Source organism: Eleutherodactylus coqui, chromosome 2 (genome assembly GCF_035609145.1).
Source record: "Eleutherodactylus coqui strain aEleCoq1 chromosome 2, aEleCoq1.hap1, whole genome shotgun sequence".
In the NCBI taxonomy this organism is placed as follows: domain Eukaryota; kingdom Metazoa; phylum Chordata; class Amphibia; order Anura; family Eleutherodactylidae; genus Eleutherodactylus; species Eleutherodactylus coqui.
The window spans coordinates 197337984-197358848 of record NC_089838.1 but is presented as its reverse complement, the minus strand read 5'-3'; the positions used below and the strand labels follow the sequence as shown (position 1 = coordinate 197358848).

Sequence of the window (20865 nt, the reverse complement as noted above, 5' to 3'; positions counted from 1 at the left end):
TAAAGTTATGGGCTCATAGGAGCTAATGCAGTGAATTTGGGAGTGTGACTATCATATATTACCTTCCTCAACATTTCCCTGCTGTCCACATGCAAAGTCGCGGCTGCATGCATCCAATAGACTATATATGCATGCACTCATAATAATAAGACTAGCTCTTTCATTATATAAGAACTCACGAGGGGCTTGTAGGAGCTGACAGATTTCCTTTAAGAACTGGCTGTTCACTTGCTGTCTAATATATCACACCCACGACAGGTACAATTGTACTAATCAATGTTATTCACGTGAACTGCCAGTGGTTTTAATATGACTGATCGGTGTACACAGTATTTGCGTGTTCTCTCTGTGTGTGAGTGAGTTTCCTCCAAGTAATCTACATGCTAATAATTGCATTGTTTTTGGTGTATAAACAATCCTTATGTGTGAAAAAAATATTACAATTCATAAATAATAATTATTACCACATTCGGGTTTGTAGACATCATAAAGGGCCGTCCTGCAGCTTTCCCACTTGGTATGCAGCTTATTGCCTGCGGATCCACAATTAGTTAATGTGTTGTCCAGACTTTGGGAATGTGTGCTTTGTTGCTGTTCTGAGAGGTAGGGCTCCTTCAGATGACCGTGTTTGTGCATGCAAAATCTGCGCACACAAAACACAGAGAACAGAAATCATGATTTCAGTGGGTTCGTTCTAATCCGCGTGTTTTGTGTGCGCAAAAAATAGGACCTGCTCTACTTTCCTGCATTTTGTGCAGCAAAACAGCCATACAAGTCTATGGCAGGTACGAAAATACGCAGGGAATGTGGGAAACACTGCACAAAGCGCAGGAAAAAAACACAGCAAGACCTCATTAGGCTTTAATAGCCAATCAACTCCATGGAAAAGTAATGTCACGCATGCGTGTGAACTGTCCCTGCACGTGCAAAAAGTATGGTAATATGCACCGACATGCATGCAAGAAGCTGATTACATTGCTCTTCAAACATCTTTCCTGCACAAATACGCTGCGTTACGGCAAGCGTATTTGCGCTAAAGCTCGTCTGAAGCATTCCTTCAGCTTCAGAAATGATTTACAATGAGTAATTGTTTTATTTTGCACATTTTTCAATCTGACTGGTAAACTCTTCTGTTTTCACAGTGCCACCGGCTGACTGCCCGTACTCTGGAGTCACGTACAGACACATGCAGCGCTTTTATGATCCATCAGACAAATGTCGTGATTGTATATGTAACAATGGCACCATCACCTGTCAACGAAAGCCCTGTGCTCCTATAGCTTGCACCCACCCTCTTATAGGAGACTGCTGCCGCTCCTGTGATGGTAACTTCGCATTCCAACAATCATATGCAGAGTTTTAAACATCTGTGCGATCTATGTATCTCCTGTACACAGAAAAGCTTAGTTAAACGGGTTGTTCCACTTCCAGCTCTTGATGACCTATTCTCAGGATAGGTAGCATTCACTTCAATGGGATGCAGCCTGTAATACTATCTGGTACCAGCGCACAATGTATGGCGCTGTCTGCTTCTGGTAGAAATACCACTTTCTACACAGAGACTCCATCCCAGTGGAATAGCTGAGGGCAGTGAATCCCTGTCGATCTGCTATTGATGACCTATCCTGAATATCAAAATAAGTGCGGCAACATAAATGGTGCAATAAAATCTGAATTCCTTTATTTTTCTATGACAATAAATAACAGCAATGCTTCAACCCTATCCAGGTCTTTTTCAGGCTTCCTAATGCAAGCAATATAGCATTATGAGGATGCATGCAGACGACCGTATATTGGCTGGGTTTTCACGCCCAGGCGATATACGGCGTCTCTCTCTGGAGAGAGAGGAGGCTGGAAGAGCCGAGAGCAGTGCTCTGAGCTTCCGCCTCCTCTCCACCCCCCTGCACTATTTTCGATGAGGAGAGGTGGGGGTGGAGCTAATTCCCAGAACGTAACCCCGCCCCTGTTCTGGCTCCTCTCATTGCAAATAGTGCAAATGGGCGGAGAGGGGGTGGAGAGGAGGCAGAGAGGGGGCAGGAGCTCAGAGCCTCCTCCCCCTGCACAGAGAGATGCCGTATATCGGCTGGGCGTGAAAACCCAGCCGATATACGGTCGTCTGAATGCACCCTTAAATAGTAAGCCACATTTTTTAAAATAAATTCTTTATTTGTAATTTTCACTTAAAATAAACATTTGCTATTCACAACTATTAACACGATGAAATCCGAACGTATCATGTCACAACATTAGTAAACCTTATCACAATATAGTTCCACCCATTTAGGTACCTACCCCAACAGGTGAGACCAACATGCAATAGATTAAACAAACATACATCACATGATTGTAGTGCGGTTCTGTCCATGGGCATCCAGGATCCGGAATATTGGTCATTAATAGCTCCTTTGGTGTCAGACTTTCATATCTGAATAGATTCTTCTTGAATAGTACATACAACTAATCAACATCTCTGAAATTGAGATTGGGATCCCCATGCTGCCATCCCTAATATGTAAATATATTACAACTACAAGAAAAGAAATTCATCTGTTCAGTACAAAAGTATAAAAGAGAAGTAATTGGGAACCTAAAGAACAAGAGCAGAGGTTACAAAGCTCCCAACTAAATACCAAGCAGTCCAGTGGTGATTGGTCATGGGTTTGCTTTTGACTGTCTAATGTCTAGCAGTGTCATAGCTCTAAGGGTTTAAACAGATGAGCATGCTTTTGTGTACAGGAAAATCCCTCCCGCAAAACACGGAGAATAAAACCCATTGACTTCAATGTGTTCATTCTCGCTTCTTTTTCTTATTTTTGGCGCCTGCTGTATTCGTGGGCGCAGAAAAAATAGGACCTGCTCTGTCTTTGCACACCACAGGGCCCAATAGAGGTCTATGGGAGGGGCGCAAACACTCACATCTGCCCGTGGGGGTATGCGCTAAATACTGCACATACCCATGATCACTGGCACTGCATTAGGCTAATTATCTATTTAAATTAGGACAGGGTGATTCCCTTGCCCGTGTGAATGAGCCGTGCCTGCACAAATACGCTCAATATTTGCATTGGCATGAGCATTGCGCAGGAGCAAGCATTGCATAGCACGCTTGTCTGTTTAAGCCCTAAGAGTGTTTCCCACATACCAGGTACTCGCTTGCAGCTGTGGCAAAATTGCGTTTCCATTGGCAGCAGCGGCTGAGTGGAGTCCCGGCCGCAAGTCGGTATCTGATAGATGGGAAGGCAACATAAGGAAATTCAGTGTGGGATTGTGGAATACACAAGTAATTTATAGTAATTGAAGTATTCAATATAGTCAGAATTTGAACATTCTAATCAGCCTAATCGTTTTAGACAGCATGACCCTTATTCTAAATTGTTTTATTTTGCGATTGAAAGTGTATGTACAGATTATCACTATAAACCTTTTTATAAATCCATTTTCTATTTTTATTTGCAGGATGCCTCCTGTCTGGAAAAGAGCTTGCTAACGGGGAACAGTTCGCACAGCCATCAGATCCATGCTCGGTTTGTGTTTGCTGGGAAGGTAGTGTGAATTGCCAACCTAAATCCTGCCCTGTACTGAACTGTCCTTATCCCGCTCCTGGTCAGTGCTGCAAGGAGTGCCAAGGTGAATACTTCAAATAGTCCATAAAGTCTATGAAATTGTAATCTACAGACATGGCTCATGAACACAGATCATAAACACATGGATCTGCTTCCTAGGTCTAAGTTATGGTATCTAATGACAAAGTGTAACTTTTCAATCTGTACATTAAACATAAATGAGCTTCTTCACCTTAAGTTGGTTCTTTGATAGTGCTGATGTTTAATATTTGTCCCTAGTATGCATTATTCCCCATTCATCTTTTGGTTTAAGTCCCAGCCTCCAACCCCTTGCCTTACTTTACTTGTGACTAGTTAACAAGATAATTCCATGAGTCTTTACATACCAAAAGACCTAAAATGTTAGGTTTTTTGTAAGTAATTTTCAGTGATTCTAGCAGGAAAACACTCTTTTGGCATACATTATAGTAAATCTGACAGGCCGCTAGCACTCATGCTCTCAGATGACCCACTTTTTAAAAAAGTGGTATGAGCCAGTGTAAAATAGCAAAATGTCGCACATTTTGGCGTACAGGATGGCATGAGTCAAAGTGTGCAACTGAAATACACCAGAAATCTTGGGTAAAGATTATAATAAATGTACCCTATATTCTTTGAGGGATAACCCCTTTAAAGGGCTACTCTGGCGAAAACACATTTTTGCTTATCGTTGAGTCAAATAGCAATTGTTCTGTCATTACATTCAATATACTGTGAATGAGAACGACTGAATGATTTCGCGTTTGAATGAGCCAATTATGTATTTGCCTGTAAAAACAGGCTGCGTGAGCGAACTCTGACATCATTCATTCAAATGAGAAATCTGCCTGTCTAAATGGACTGTAAGGCTATACTATTTTACCCACTTGGGGGACAGTTTAATTATTATTATCTTCTATATTCATCTAAATATGCTACAGACCATAAGTTCACAGTCAGAAAGATGAGCTGTGATCTCCTCTACTATACCTGTGTGATCATCATCAGTAACTGTGACAGGAGTGTCTGTGTCCCCCTCAACACAGTGGTAGATCCATAGAACAACATCAGGAAACTGAGACTTTGACTAAAAAATGCACCCATAACCCCAAGTAGATCTGAGCTGGTCAGAATTGAAATCACATGACTATCTGGGGAAAAAGAGAGGCTGGGAGCTTCAAAACAGAACTAATTAAACAAGTAACACTGTCCCACTTATATACAGGGTGGTTCAAAAGTCGTTATATCATTTTTAATGTAATGCAAGTACAAAACCCATTCAATGACCCACATTGTAACATATGGCAATGAAAACTAAACATTCAGAAAGTACATCTAATGTCTGTTTTCAACATAATGATCAACCATTGCACCCTCAAGATTTATGCTTGGAGAGGATAAGCCACATGTTCACATGCATCCCTACAGAACTGGAATGTTATTGAATTCCTCAGTGATAGCGAGCTTCAATTCATCAACTGTTGATAGGCAGATGTAGGCCAGCGGACTGGTCGGCTCACATCCCAAATCTTACCCCACCTAACTTTCTCCTTTGGGTGTATGTTAAGGATAAAGTGTACGCACAACTCATTTCAACAGTTGATGAATTGAAGCTTATCATTAAGGAATCCAATAACATTCCAGTTCAAATGTGTAGGGATGCATGCGAACATGTGGCTTATCGACTCCAACCTTGCATCAATCATGAGGGTGCAATGCTTGATCATTATGTCGAAAGCCAACATTACATGATATTTCTGAATATATCATTTCCAATTTATGTTATTGAATGGGTTTTGTACTTGCATCGCATTAAAAATGATATAGCTGCTTCTGTACACTGGGGGGATAGCTACACAATTAGTGAATTTAAAAAAATCACCAGAGTGGCCCTTTGTCGATTTTCTGAACCCTCTGTTTACTTTGTCTGATTTCCTGGTGTCACATGTCAGTAACTCTCTGATTTTCACAGATTTTGTTGGTCCTCTGTTTTTTCTTCCATGAGTGCACTATTTAATTGTAACATACATTTAATGACCATTTTATTAGATACCTGTCCTCTTACAATTGAATCTCTGGTTTGGAATTTAGACACGTGACTCTAAAGTTCAGCTTAAAATAAAGTCAGCAAGTTTTCCATGGTTTAGTTTCACTGTGAATCCACATTAGAACGGGAAGATCTAAGCTAATGCAAACAAGGCTTGGTCACTGATGCTAGACTAGTCAGGGCCAGTGATTCAAAGACTGCCAACTTTGTGGGATTTTCTCATGCAACAGTGTTGAGAGTATAACACGAATGGTGTGATCGAGGAAAAACATCCAGTGAATGGAGATCCTGTGGATGTAAAGAACTTGTTGACAAAAAAGGGGTCAGAGGAGGACGTCTAGAATAATTCTGATGAACAAGTTCTACACAGTCAAGCAAATTGTAGTTGAATATAACTCTGGTTCTACAGCTGTGTCCATCTGCACAACTCATTATTCCTTAACATGGATGGACTATAACTTCAGATAACCCATTCGAGTACTATTGCTGTCTAAGAGAAGCATAAAGGGAAGAAATTGGATCACTGTAAAATCAGTGTAAAACAATCACCTGATCAGATGAATTACGATTTCTGTTGCATCATGCTGATGGGAGGATCAGAATTTGGCGTAAGCAGCATGAATTGATGAGCCCTTCCTGTCAGCTGACAAGAGTTCAGGCTGGTGGAGATTGAGTAATGCTGTAGGGAATGTTCTCTTGGCATATTCCAGGTCGTCTGATAATTGTGGATGGGCACCACAATGAAGTGCTGAAGGCCAAAGGAGGTCCAGCGCTCTATCAGACCGATGTCTCGAATAAAGTGGCTGTTCAGTGTATGATGTGTATATAACTTCATGTTAACATGGTTATTGGTAGTAATCACATGTTATATATTTCACAGATTGCCAATATCTGGGGCTGGTGTATCTGAATGGCCAGGAGTTTTCATCACCACAAGATTCTTGTAGTCGGTGTGTCTGCGCTGATGGATTTGTCACATGTAGTAAAAAGCCCTGCTATAAAGCTGGTTGCACTCACCCTAGCACCCCTCCAGGAAAATGCTGTCCTGTCTGTGATGGTTGGTAATACATCTGGGTTCTTTGTACCACATTTTTGCATCTTTTGCTTGTATTCATATGACTCTGACAATATTTTTGTTTTATGTTTGTGTACATGTTATGTCACGATAAACACAGTGAAGCCTGTTTTATATCATGTTATGATCACAAGACCGTATAATGTATTGCAGTGATGGGCAACTGGTACAGTAGGTATCTCTATGCTGCACTCTCCTCTGCACAGAGTAGTGTATGTATATAGGCCAGCAGAGCTTGCATCATGGATGTGTACTGTACAGGTAGTAAACTATATCATCTTTGGACCCCATAATTCCAGATCCAAAAGGTAACGTTTTGTAATGCTCAGACTGTGTTGTGTGAGTATTATCATCAATATTAACCCTTTTGCAATCCAATTTTGGATTCAGGGTTTCCCAGGGGGCTTTCTCTTTCTGCCATTACACAATGGCGCCATCTGCTGGCTAGAGCCATTACTGTAGTATGGGACATGCTGGAGAGGCCCCCGACAACAGAGCGGCCAGTAATATACAGCAAGAATGCCCTGCCAGACGTCTTCCAACATCGGAGCTGTACAGCCTTCAATCAGAATGTCTTCAGACGTCAGACAGTGAATTGATCTGTGGGAATGTACATTATATCTACTGGGACCCACATCAATAAGCAGAGTGGTAGCCACACATATATATTCACCCTCCAGAAATACAGAACACGCACTTTCTCCCGTATTCCCCATGAACTATAATGCCTCAAATGGGTGACCTGTAACATGCTGCTCTCAGATAGGGACAAGGCCCACATCTAAGGCCCTATAAAGTGGTAGGTTGACCACCACTGTTGTATTCTGTGTACCTAACCGACAGAAAAGCGGATATTCTCTGTTCACATCACATCTAGTACCGGTATGACATGATCAGAATAGAACCTCAATTGTCAGATCAACTTATTACTAACATCCGGGACTACCCAAAATAGGGACCTGTCACTTTGCTTTGCAACATTGCCTGCAATTATACCGCTTCTTTGTCAAACTTCAATAAACTATTTTTGTCTGCTCCACTAAATCCTGAAAGCACCGTAGTTCTGCAGGAGAACATACACAAAGATCAGTTAACAGAGAACAATGCTTACTTTACCGCTATTTTATTTCCTCACTATCCAGCATATCTGTGTCTTTGTAATATCTTTTGTCTCTGCCTGATACTTAATATCTTGTTCTCCATAACAGGATGTTTATATAACGCAGTGGAACTGATTAACGGTCAAACTATCCCTGATCCTTCCAGCCCAGCGTGTGCAGAATGTAGTTGCAGGGTGAGTTTATAAGTCAGGCACCGCATAAGGAATGTGTATTGCCTCATCGCAGCATATAAAGCAGATGCAAGCCTACTCTGGTTTGACATCTTCTTCCCTGACTCTATTTTTGCTTTACAGCGATAGAACTTTGTTTTTAGTTTGTAATAAGTTTCAAGCCAATGGAAAGTGGAAATGTAGCTGCTGTTAAAAAGGTATGGACCTCAACCGAAGGTCTGAAATGACAAAGCAAGAGTTAAAAGCAAAGATAAGGGTCTTGGGAGCATGGGCAAAAAACGTGCTTGTGTGGTGTATAGAAGAAAGAAATCTTAATTATGTTCTAAAAGAAAGCCGTCCTTTATCTGCACCCTACACTGCTGAGAAGCTTTTCCAGTTCATAATAGTTGAGTATATATTGACCTGCGGTTGTTCTTCTCTGCCAGCCCTCCAATCACAATACTAGATCCTGTTTTGGGGGTTCAAGATGGCCGAAACAATGTTCAGACTACCTTATTTAGATGCACTGGTAGTGTTAGCCTACCACTACACTTGTTCTCTGATTAGCTAGAGCTGCTCATGTGATCAGCATCAGCCAATCAGACTGTAGTGCACAGTGTGTATTAGTTAGAAAATTGATGCAGCCATCTTGGGCAGATTGGAAGGCAGCAGAGAACAAGAACTGCAGCTAATATTCCCCCTGCCTATCCTGTCCTGGAACCAAGTTTTGCCCTGATACTGGGGTGATGTCGTTAAGTGAATACATAATGGAACCCAAATCCAATATGAGTTAGGTGGTTGCCAGTATGCATGGCTCTCTCCACTAAAGTCTGTGGGAGTTATAGAAAAAACAGAAATAGTGACTCTCTTAGAAATGCAAGAAAAGAGCCATGTGCATGAGCCTCAACCTCCTCTCGCATTGGGAATGTCTGTTTTCCTAGAATAGGGGTTCTTAAAGTTGAGCCGTTACTGCAAGGGGCACACTATAAAATGATAGAACTGACATGTGCAGGCAGGGTAAGTGGTGGAGACTAACTAGGTCCCGGGGGCACTTGCTGCTTTTAAACCTGCTCCATGATTTTCTTCCTGCAACAACAAATGGTTATTTTGGTAGGTTTTGTGCAAAACGGTTCCATTATGGAAATGAAAGAGTCTTTCGCTGACAAGTAGCCAGGTATAAACTAACCAACTAAACGATGTAATCGGAGCCTGGTTCAGAAATGGCACCAAGCTGGGTCTGTCGCAAAAAAGAAGGAACTGAGGCCTCTGTCAGTCCCGATGTTAGAAGTTGTCCGTGACATTCAGCAGCATATTGCACATAGCCCTTGAAAATCAACACACAGACTGTTGCAGCAGTCAGGAACATGACTAGTGGGCCCAATTTTCTTCAAATCAACTGTGAATATTGTGGTTTACCTGGACATGTTTGAACTGTTTTACCACCAACTAACACAAGAGGAATGTACTGTTTCTTTCTAACAGGATGGGTCAACATGCCACGCTCCCCCATGATCCACTGGCACAGGTTCACGAACTGTTTATGGAAGAGCGAACTGTGAACAAGGGGTTATGATTAGTGATGAGCAATAAGTGTAGTAATCAGTTCGTGCCAGTATTGGCCAGTTTCACTAAAATCATTGTGAATTGGGATGGCTGATTCTGACTTCCAATAAAGTCAATCGGAGTAAAAAAAACGGATTCACTAATTTGCCCTCCAGAAGATCTTCACTGCAGCCAAATTTCATGTGAATAGAGCCACACATCTGGGAAGCACTGTACCCCTCCCAAAAATTGGTCAAAATACAGTACAGTGGTGTAGGGGTCAATTGTAGCACAGGGTGTCACTGTAAACAAAAGAAGGCCCTCATAGGGTCTCTAGATCACAAATTGTGCCAAGGATGACAGCAGGTGTGGGGCTTGTTTTAAAATGTCATATGTTTTAGAAGACAGAACAGAAGGAAATAAAATCCCTGCACTCTAGGCAAACGGTTAATCAATGAAAAAATGAAGTTAACTGACTTCAGAAAGGAGTCATAGAGGAATCCACTGTGGAATGGGACTCCTCTGAAATCCAGAATAGTCTAATAAATGGGGCAGAAACCCAGTTTTTTTCTTTATTATTCCAAGTCAGACAGAAGCAAAACAACAAATTAAATAGGAAATCAAACTGAATTGGGAACAGTCACAGTAAGTGGTGTAAGCAACAGGTTTCGGAAGTCCTCTAGAATGCCTCCTTTATCAAGCTTTATGGAGTATATACAGAGTAGGTTCTTTGATAGCAGATTTTAAAAGTGAAATGGGAATTTTGGGAATGTCCCCTACCTCACAAGACACACCCCTAGAGGTGGAATAACCAGTGAGACACTCCGCTATGAATAGGATGTCATCTCGCTAGAGTGAAGTAATTGCAATTCACGCAGGTACCTTGCATCATGTGCATTGCTGCCGCACATCTAATATGTGGTCGTGACCGCCTCTACTAGGTATTGCAGAATCACGTGGTCGGCATAGGCTGTCTGGTCACATGGTTTGCATGTGTCACGGGAACACATGACTGACGTGAACCGGAAATATGCGGCCCTTACATCACATGTCCACAAGTCAGGATTCCTCTGATCACGTGACCACACATCGTGTCACACTGTCAGGTGTATCATCTTATATCACTGGCCCAAACATGTCGTACTCCAAGGAAAAGCAGTAGAGTTACCAAAAATTACACCAAGGCAGACAGCAGATGTGCTGCTTATTTTAAAATCAATGTCATAAAGCTTGCAAAGCACAGATTCTACCAGGGGAACAGAGCAGCCAAGCACGGGCCTTCTTCAAGGAAAAGCTGTAGAGCTACAACTGTTTCTTGTGCCTTAGAAAATTTTTGTTTTGGGAGAAGGAGAAAGAAACTTGGCAGAAGCAGGAGAAGGAAGGCAGCGGTTTCACCGCCACCAGCAGCACCTTGAGGGCAGTGTGTGCTCCTCATGGAAATTTGAGAGCTGTAGCTCTGTATTTTCATATTAATATAGTTTTCATTTAGGGGAAAGTAGGAGGAGTAGACATGGCAGAAGCATGAGAATGGGAGCAGGAGCACCACCACCGACACATCCTCTACCTCTTGGTTTCTTCATGTTTACTTTTTATTTTTTCCTTCTTTAATTTAGGCCCAATGCACACAGGTGTATTTACATTGTGGAATCTGGAGCAGGCGTTTGCCTCCAAATTCCACAGCAAATACTGCCCATAACATGCTATGGAAAATTGCTTTTCCATATCCACGAGCGGAAATCAATTGCGATTTTTCACTTGCCGAGGGAAAATCGCAGCATGTTCTATTTCTGCGCAATTCTGCGCAGACGGCATTCATTGAAATCAATGGAAGCCGTCTGATCCGTGTAATCACCTAGCCACAGCGCGACGTCATCTGTACTGCGCATGTAGCCGGCTGCCACATCCGCATTACAGATGAGGAACGCAGTGGGCAGGTGTGTCTGCATTTGGCCCAAGTCTGTTTTTTTTTTGTTTACATTTTTGTGTAGTTTTATGTAAATTTGTAGTTTGCAGAAAACAACTGCTAGCTGTGTAATGCCTGCAAATAATTCGTAGTCACCAAAGAACTTTGAACAACTTCTGCGGCTGCTGACACACACTGTGTGTATTTCATGTTTCCCTGTTTGGGTTTATTTTTGTTTTACCATTTCCAAATAAATACAGGTATGATATGTGAGAACAGAAGGACACATAGAACAACTTGTATCTTTGTGAACTGTCCCTATTTGGCGCAGCGTAATTAAATTTCCCAAACCCCACTACTCCTTCTGTAAAGCCTGCAAATAACTCATAGTGGCCAAACTGGTGACGACGTTTGAGACCACCAACAGAGAACTGCAATATTCCCCACACCAAAGCATGTTTTGTCTATCTACTTTGCTGATACATAGGTTGACAGCTGCAGAAATATACCATCTCCCAATGTACAGACCACGTTTTGTGGAATATCTGGCCCTAACAGGAGACTATATTTTATATAGGCATATAAACATGATGCAGCTTCTCTGTCCTGTACTCAATTATAAAATGACCACTGGTTACACTGTGCTAATGTTATATATAGCTAGTTCATGTGATGCAGGCATCCAGTGAAGTTGCTGGCCATATCCAAGATGGAGGATATATTTGGTGACATGTTCATGGCATACTGGCTGTTGATTGGTTGTACGCTGAACTCTGCAGGAGGCATTATGGGAAGTTCGATTTTCCTGTGATTTTCACCAAAAATTGGTTCGGACTCACCCAATCTGATGTGGTGAAAATCTGGACGTTTTTATTGCCTGGCCAATCAAGATGAGCAACACTGGTTATGGCCATCATGTTCTCCAGACTTCACCACATGCAATATTTCTCTGTAGGGAAATTTAAAGCAGAAGGTATATACCAACAATTTGCATACCCTGGGTGAACTGAAGGAAAATATTGCAAACCTTATCTGCAGCATCACCATTCAAGAGCTGCAGGCAGTATCAGCCAACATGTTGCGGCTTGCCCATTATTGTGAACAGGGGCTAGTTCCAGTATCTGTCGTAACATGTGGTTAAATCAATAAGGCTTTGGAAAAACAATCTGTTTGCTTGTACTTCCTGTTGCAGTATTGTTGGAGGTGGGCTAGTTTTCTGTGGCCCACCCTGTTATATACATCAATTGATGGCATAGTATAAAAAATACCCTTGTGTGAGGAATGAAGATTAAAGAAGAGTAAAATACTTTTATATGGTTTCTCAAAATTTTACAAAACCATGCTTTATAGTTTTGAGCCTAGTTTTAACTACATTAAGTTGCTAAAAATCTGTAAAACATGTTCTGAAATGGCTGAATGAAGTATTCCCTTCATGTATGAAGTAACATTGACATGCAATGTTTTCTGATTCATTCAGGCAGGATCTGTACAGTGTGCACGCAAGCTATGTGCCCCAGCTACCTGCCCCCATCCAGTGACTGGACCTTGTGACTGCCCTATGTGCCAGGGTGAGTTCCTGAACATATGGGCCTCATTAACCTTTATGAGAACTGTGTTGTAAATTTAAATATAATATAATATAGATACTAAAATGAAAAAGAGATACTTTAGGAAATATATATTTTAGATTTGGAATATTGATTTAAAATTGTTAATATAATTTATCATGCATATTCATATATATTGTTTGAGACTCATGCTGTAAGAAGGAAAGGTAAGAAACATGGAGGTGGGGGCCACTAGACGACTCTTTACAGCTATAACATCACCTCAAGAAGAGCCTACACACATAGTACAGTCAAAGAGAAAATGTACATTTACAAACACCAGTTTTATATCTAGAATGGCGTTGACCATGAAAAACATTTATAAATGATACACTTGTATGATCTTTGAGGATCCAACCACTGGGGATATTGAGTCCCCAATTTGAATGAAGCAGTAAACATATGTATGGTGCTACTCCATTTACTGTCCATGGGATAGACTTACATAGCCATGTACATCACCCATAGACCACCACTCCATTCAAATAGGGGGCTCAGAACCGCCTTAGGATTAGTAGAGGCCCCAGCAGTCAGATTTCCAAAAATCATACATTTATCACCCAACCTGTGGATAGGTAATGAATGTTGTTCATTGACAATCGGTTTAAGACAGATTATATTTACGGATATAGTAATAGGAAATATAAGGGCTTGTATTAATACCACATCCCAAAGCATGCAGATGGGCGGCTTGCTATATGGAGAAGCATTATACAGGGGCAATATACTGATGAACAAGCACTCACACACCACATAATGTGTTGTAAATGTGTCAGTGGTTGTTTAGGCCTTGTTCACACAGGCAACAAAGTCAGGTGATTTTGATGCGTTGCTACAATGCTACAAATCGCTTGTATGTGAAGCCCATGCTTTCCTATGGGTTAATTAACATGTGTGATGTTTTGTAGCATGCGACATCCCAACACAAAAACCTTCCGGGTTCAGCGATATGCACGCGACTTGTGAGGTTTTGTAGCCCATGTTTCCCTATGGAGCCTTCCTCTCTGTTGCATCGCACGAAAACACGATATTCATGCGGTGCAATACAACTTTGACTGTAGGAAATCCTACTGTCATAGCCCTAGCTGCAGGGAAAAATAAAAAGTGCTGTCAGCTCGGCCACATCTTCTCCCCAGGTCCCCGACACTATTCTCCTTCACAAGAAGAAAAAAGAATCACAGCAGCACTCCAAGGATTCAGCCACACCGCTGGTGCAAGGCACTATGCAATAGCCTAGTTAGGGTCCCGACTCCCTGGGTCCACCGTTGGTCATCAATATAGAAAGGAAGAACCAGGCAGCATTCATTAAAATCCTCTTCTTTATTGAGACATGAGGAAGCAAGCAGCCACGTATCGACCCTGCACTCGGGTCTTTATCATATCATATCTTCTGGTCAGGGATTGAAAATCCCCGCCTTCTGGAAGTGCTGCTTCTGATTGGCTGATGCTTAGCCAATCACAGCCAGAGCTCAATGAACCAATCACAGCCATTTATCAAGCGCTGGTTTTGGTTGGCTAAGTGTCAGCCTATCACAGCCAACGTTTCCAGGAGCCGGGGATTTTTCAATCCCTGGCCAGAAGAGATAAAAAACAGTGCCATGGACTGGGGAGAAGATGCATCGGAGCCCCGGAAAGCGCTTCTAAGGTGATGTATACTTTAAAAGTTGTAGTGCTACAAAATCGTGGTATCATTGCGAGAAACCACAGCAATATCGCACAGACTAGCGATGCGATATCGCTGCGATGCCGTGTCACTCGTTTGAGCGAGGCCTTATTAATATTTTACCCCAGTGTAATGCTCCTCAATATAGCAACCAGCCCATCTGCATGCTTTGTCATGTGGTGCCTGTACCTGCCCTTATACATTATATCACTATATCAGTACGTATGGCCGCTCTCTGTGATTTTTTTTAAATGGACACGTCCTTCTTTCTGTGGTTTGTAAGACCCCTTATTGAAAGGCTACGCTTACATTTGTTACTGTCAGTTATTATGTTGCCCATAGTAGTTATTTGTGTTTTTCCTTTTATTAGGATGCCATTTCCAAGGTCATAATTACATTGATGGTGACTCCTTCACTTCTCAACAAAATGAATGTGAGCAATGCCGCTGTATGGTAAGTAAATGAGCGCAGTCATCAAAGTTCCTAATAAATGGACAGAAAAACAATAACTTTTGAATGTTTCCAGTGTTTTCTTTTTTTAATGTTTTGGCTTTACTTCCCAGAGAGGCCGCGTCACTTGTGGCCCTCGACCATGTGACACAGCGAACTGCCCTCATCCAGGTGAAGATTCCTGCATGTGCCCTGTGTGTGATGGGTGCAATTATAATGGTCGGGACTGCATCAATGGAGAGAGCTTTCCTGACCCTGATGATGAATGCAGCCATTGTAAATGCAAGGTTAGACGCTCCCCTTCTGAATTGTAAACACCTAGACCAAGACTTCCAGAAATTAGTCACAATGTAATCAAATATGTTAGTATTTTTATTTTTTCATTTTCCTTTTGCTTCTAAATTAAAAATGGCTTGTCACCATTTGACTTAAAGGGGATTTCCAAGCCGTTTTTTTGGCAAAATCCTGTTCCCCACGCAGTAAAATAACTAACCGGCATATACTCACTTCTCTGCTGTGTCCGGCACTGCTGCTCTACGTGAAGTTGCGTTTACAGGCTGCTGCACCATGTTTACGGGTTGTCACCGCGATCGATGAGAAATGGCGTTTTAACGAAAAAAATCTCAGACAACTCCTTTACATTTTTTGTCTGGTTTCACACAAACGTTTTTGCAAAAACAGCAAGTTTCTTGGCATTTTAAGGCAGTGGCATTTTTTTCTGGTAAAAAAATGCATCCATATACTTGTGGTAGGTCAGTAGTAAAATATACTACACCCTATAAGCATTCTGTTTTTTCAAGTGGCTTTTTCCCCCCACTTTTGCTGTATTTTTTTTGTTGATTTTTTTTTACAAATTGTAGTATATTCTGGATCTGACATTTTTTCTGGCATTTTTTAATAGACATATGTATAGCAAAAAAAACAAGAAAAAATGGAAGTGCAATTAAAAAACACCATCACACAATGACAGAAAAAAAATAGGAACTATCCAAAAATACTTGTAACTTCTCTTTTTTTTTTTTTGACCCAAAAAATGTCAGAAAAAAAACCTGTCTAAAGTAATCCTCGGTGAATAGAAATTGGAAACATAACGGACAAGAACAGATACTTTCTCTTTTAGGCCGCTTTCATACAAGTATATTTTAGCTCCATATTTCGTACATGTTTTGTGGTCCATATTATAAAACTAATGTAAATCCATGTATCTATTCACATGGCTGTATTATCCACAGTCATATTTTAAAAATGCAGCTTGACTTATTTTTTTCGCTTTTGCCCACAAAGCATGATGAAGCGAACCCATTGTTTTCAGTGGGTTCGTTCTCATGAGCGTGTTTCTCACGGTCAAATCCTACGTGCGAGAAAAGATAGGACTTGCCCTATCTTTCTGCTTGTTACACAGAAAGCTGTCATAGAAGCCTATGGCAGCTTTAAAAAATCAAGGTGAAGGGCATGACCCTGCGGACAACCCTTGTCGATGCGCAAATATGCCCTGTTGCGGCTAGTGTATTTCCGCATACGTTCGTCTGTGGAAGTCCTACATAGATAAAAAATTGGTTGCATTGGAAACAATTATTAGTGCTCATTTGCACTTTAAGTAATGTCAGTGTATTTTGTGTCTTGCAGAAAGGAGAAGTGACCTGTGTGTCTGTTTCTTGCCCACGAGTGTCATGTTTGCACCCAGTGAATCCACCAGGGGAGTGTTGCCCACGCTGCACAGGAATATGTAAGCACAACGGACGGGTGTTTCAGAACGGTGAAAATTTCCAGACGCCCGGAGATATTTGTACTCAGTGTTCCTGTAGGGTGAGTGTATGGTATGAAAATGTGACTACTGGGGAGAACGTTTACAGAAAAAAGCTGTTCTCTCCCGTTACAGTTATAAATGGTCACAACGAAGGGTGCAGATGCTTCTCAATGACTTTCCACATTATAGTACCGCAAATAAAATAAAACCCAACACCATAGAAAATGTTGTTGTACTTGTTATAGTTCTCAGTATTAACACAAACAGAGCTGAATGAAACATTAACCCCTTCAGTGGCAGGTTTATTATTACCATATTATGTCAGGGAAATCTCTGGGGCTTGCTGCGCTGAGTATGCAGTAAAAACCCCAGAAGATTTCAGATGACAGCGCAGTGCTCTGCACATTTCAGCACTAGAGCTGTCCACTGAAATCTTCCGGAGTTTAACTGCATGCTCAGTACAGTAAACCCCAGAGATTTTCTGGGCGTGCCAGTAAAGTGGTTAAAGGGTAACTAAACTTTTTGCAAACTTCTGACATGCCATAGTGACAGCTCAGAAGTTTTGATCGTTGGGGTTCTGGGCGCTGAGATTATCACTGATTGCTAAAATGAATAGGCATAAGTGTTCATCTGAGCGCTATGCCCATTCGAGTGTTACCGTCACTACTCAGGATGGTGTACAGGCTCCATAGAAGGTTTACAGAGTTTGTACACCGTTCATAATGACAGCCAAACAAGCACTGCACTCAGATGAGCACTTCTGCCTTTTTATTTTACCGATCGTGGGGGTCTCAGCATCCAGACCCTCACAGGTCAAAACTTCTGACATGTCACTATGACATGTCTGAAGTTTGCAAAAAGTTTTGTTTTACTTTTAAACTATTTAAAAATAATCATTTTTTGTTCTCTCTTTAGAATGAAATGGTGACATGCCAACGTGTTAAATGTGAAAAAGACTGCAGCCATCCAGTGCCCTCCATATTGTCTCCTTGTTGTCCTGTCTGTGATCGCTGTCTCTATGAGAGCAAAGAATACTCTAATCATCAGGCATTCTCCTCTGTGTTGGACCCATGCCTCCGTTGTGTGTGTTTGGAAGGCAGTGTCGCATGCACACATGTAGTGTGTCCTCAGGTCTTCTGTGCCAACCCAATCAGAAAGCCTGGACAATGCTGCATGGAGTGTCCAGGTACAGATATGCTGCAGAATAAAGTAATATAAGGGCTTTGGCAGACAAGTGAGAAATGTAATATGCTCGCTCCTGTGCAATTTATGTGTGCACGGAGTGAGTGTATTTAGCACTCATGTCTGTGCAGTTACGGAGCATATTTGCGCAGGCACTGCTCGTTTAGTCGGGTTGGCGGAATCACCCTGCTCTGATTTAAAAGGCTAACTATCCAAACAGTGTCGGTGATCGTGGGTATGCGATGCGTTTAGGGCATTCCCGCGCAGGCAGATGTGCGTGTTTGCTCACCTCCAATAGACCTCTATGGGGCTCTTTGGTGCGCAAACAGGCACAAGACACGGCAGGTTACAGGTTTGATATGTTCCCCACAGATGGCATCAGGGTAGGAAGAGATATAACATGTCTCCACACAGAGGGATCCATAGACGGGCAGACAGAAACAGGCCAATTCTGTAGGTGGTTCGCGGTACATCATAGCCAGAAGTTCCTCAGATGGCAGGATACACCACTAATCATTTGACCACAATGGTGTTTAATAGTACTTTACTTGGTAACCATTTAGGGCACAATATCACCAACACTTGGGATAAGAGATCCCATTTAAAGGATTTCCTACCCTCCGCGGTAGCACAGCCAGACTTCTCACATGCCTCTGAAGATTGTGCCCACGGGTTTTGGAGACTCGCATATACCAACATGCCTTTTGACACCCAGTGTATAGACACGTGATATGCACTAACATCCTTACTGCAGCGGTTTGATACTGGAAGGTATAGTCCCAAATTTGTCCTGTATTAATATCTGCAGTGCGGATAGCAGATAGTTTCCACTCCATGACCCGGCTCTTTTTAAGAATATGGAAATGGTGCTACGAGAGTATTAAAGTAATAGTATACATGAGTTTTTAAAGGATTCAAGATACATTTTCTTCAACGCTCAAACAATAAAACATTTTTTTCTTGTTCTATATAACCCCATTACTAACAGCAGGTTCTAGATCCCCTCTATACGGTAATATTCTTGTGGGTAGTAATTCATTCAGGAAGTGCAGCATATTGGTTTACACCATGTTTGGCAATGCGGATGACAACATGTCTTGGAAAAAGCAAAGTAGTAAAGGCATATTGTACAATGCCCACGGGGCAAGTGCACGCTAGCTGTACATCTGCATACCTGTTTTACAGTCCTGCAAATGTAGGCTGCTCCGCAGGTTTATTGTGAAGTCCTATTCTCAAAAAATCCACAGTGATATCCCTGTCACTACTTTTTTTTTATGTACTTTCTAAACTAAAGTGCAACACACACAAAAGCTCTTCATATTGAACTGTCATTATCCTAAATCACTTAGTAACATTTATTCTTTTTGTTGCCTTGGATTTTTTTTACAGTGTGTCACTATGAAGGAAAAGAGTATAGTGATGGTGCCCGCTGGGTGCCCTCCTTGCACCCATGTCTGCAGTGTGCATGCGCAGTAAGTATCAGATAGTTTGTCCTATACCTAACACATATCTACTGTATATGCAGCTGAATTAGCAATGCACAGTGACATCATAGTTTCATAGGAGCTGAAATGTATACATAATAAGAACATATCGTACTCCAGAACTGCATTCTAAATCTTGTACAGTTTAGGTGCATTGTACATGAGTATTAGAAAAACCTACAATAAAGTTTGTGGCAGACCACAAAATATTCCATCTTTATTAGTACAAAATCATTAAAAAGACTAAAGTAACACTAAAACACACTACAAACACAAACATGATAGATGCCCGCATACACCAATATACTGCATATAGTCAGTAGATGCCAGGATTTCTTTTTTTCTATGGGGAATATGTAATAAGCTGATATCAACACAAACTAATGTATGCACATATAGGAGTAGCAGTACAAAAACCCTGCAGAAATAGATACAGCCAAATGTGAACAATAGAAAAAAGTGCACAGAACGCAGGATGAAGACATACCGTAGATGTAATATGGTGGGTGAACTAAGGCTCTTGCTATTTGTAGAAAAAGAAGACATAATAGGGTTGTGTAAATAAGGCTTAACAGTATTTTTTACATTTTACTTGTATTTTAATAACAAGTTTCATTCATTAAGTGTAACTAGTAGTGATAGGAATTTTCCTAAATATTTATATGCTTGCATATACTTTAACCACCAGTCACAGACTTGCCTACAATGGTGAAAGCCATTTAAATGACAGCTGAAGTGTTTTGCAAGAGTCCTACACAAACTGAGATGATTTGAATCTACAACTTACTGATGTACTAGTCTCTAAATGGGACAAACTTGTATAAAAGTAACAAGACATTAGACAATGACTAGGTTAGTCATACCATGGCTTGTAAAATCTGAATTACATGGATTGTTTTTCTGAATATATTATCAATAGCTTGCTAATGTTAACTGATGTTCCCTCCAAGGCAGGAAATGTACAGTGTGATCCTCCCACGTGTCCGCCTCTCCCTTGCACCCAACAAGTGATAGACCCAGGAGCATGCTGTCCTCGCTGCAGAGGTATGTCTCATGCTGAGACCTTTACACCTATTACCTGTGTATGAGAGAAAAGCCAATTCCACAGCTAAACAGTCAACTCATATACAATATAAGCAGGTTTATCTTAAGGGGTTGTCCAGGACTTTACTATTGATGATCCCAGGATAGGTCTTCAAGAGTTGATCAGCAGGGGTACCCCGCTGCTCGAAACCCCCACCAATCAGCTCTTCGCTAGGTCCTCTGTCATTGTGTACAGAGCTGGAAGCAGACAGCTCTGTCTATAGTGTAGTG

At 41.4% G+C, this 20865-nt stretch overlaps 1 protein-coding gene across 1 annotated transcript in view; it reads left to right on the top strand.

Annotated features, from left to right (window-relative positions):
* KCP (kielin cysteine rich BMP regulator) overlaps nucleotides 1-20865 on the top strand; it is a 140146-nt gene that overhangs the window by 73873 nt on the left and 45408 nt on the right. Inside the window, exons 30-40 of the mRNA XM_066592182.1 lie at nucleotides 1143-1325; nucleotides 3457-3627; nucleotides 6509-6685; nucleotides 7912-7997; nucleotides 12896-12986; nucleotides 15059-15141; nucleotides 15252-15425; nucleotides 16765-16944; nucleotides 17801-18071; nucleotides 19457-19539; nucleotides 20502-20595. Of these exons, the coding sequence (XP_066448279.1) occupies nucleotides 1143-1325; nucleotides 3457-3627; nucleotides 6509-6685; nucleotides 7912-7997; nucleotides 12896-12986; nucleotides 15059-15141; nucleotides 15252-15425; nucleotides 16765-16944; nucleotides 17801-18071; nucleotides 19457-19539; nucleotides 20502-20595 (1593 nt within the window). The remainder of the gene's footprint in view (nucleotides 1-1142; nucleotides 1326-3456; nucleotides 3628-6508; nucleotides 6686-7911; nucleotides 7998-12895; nucleotides 12987-15058; nucleotides 15142-15251; nucleotides 15426-16764; nucleotides 16945-17800; nucleotides 18072-19456; nucleotides 19540-20501; nucleotides 20596-20865) is intronic.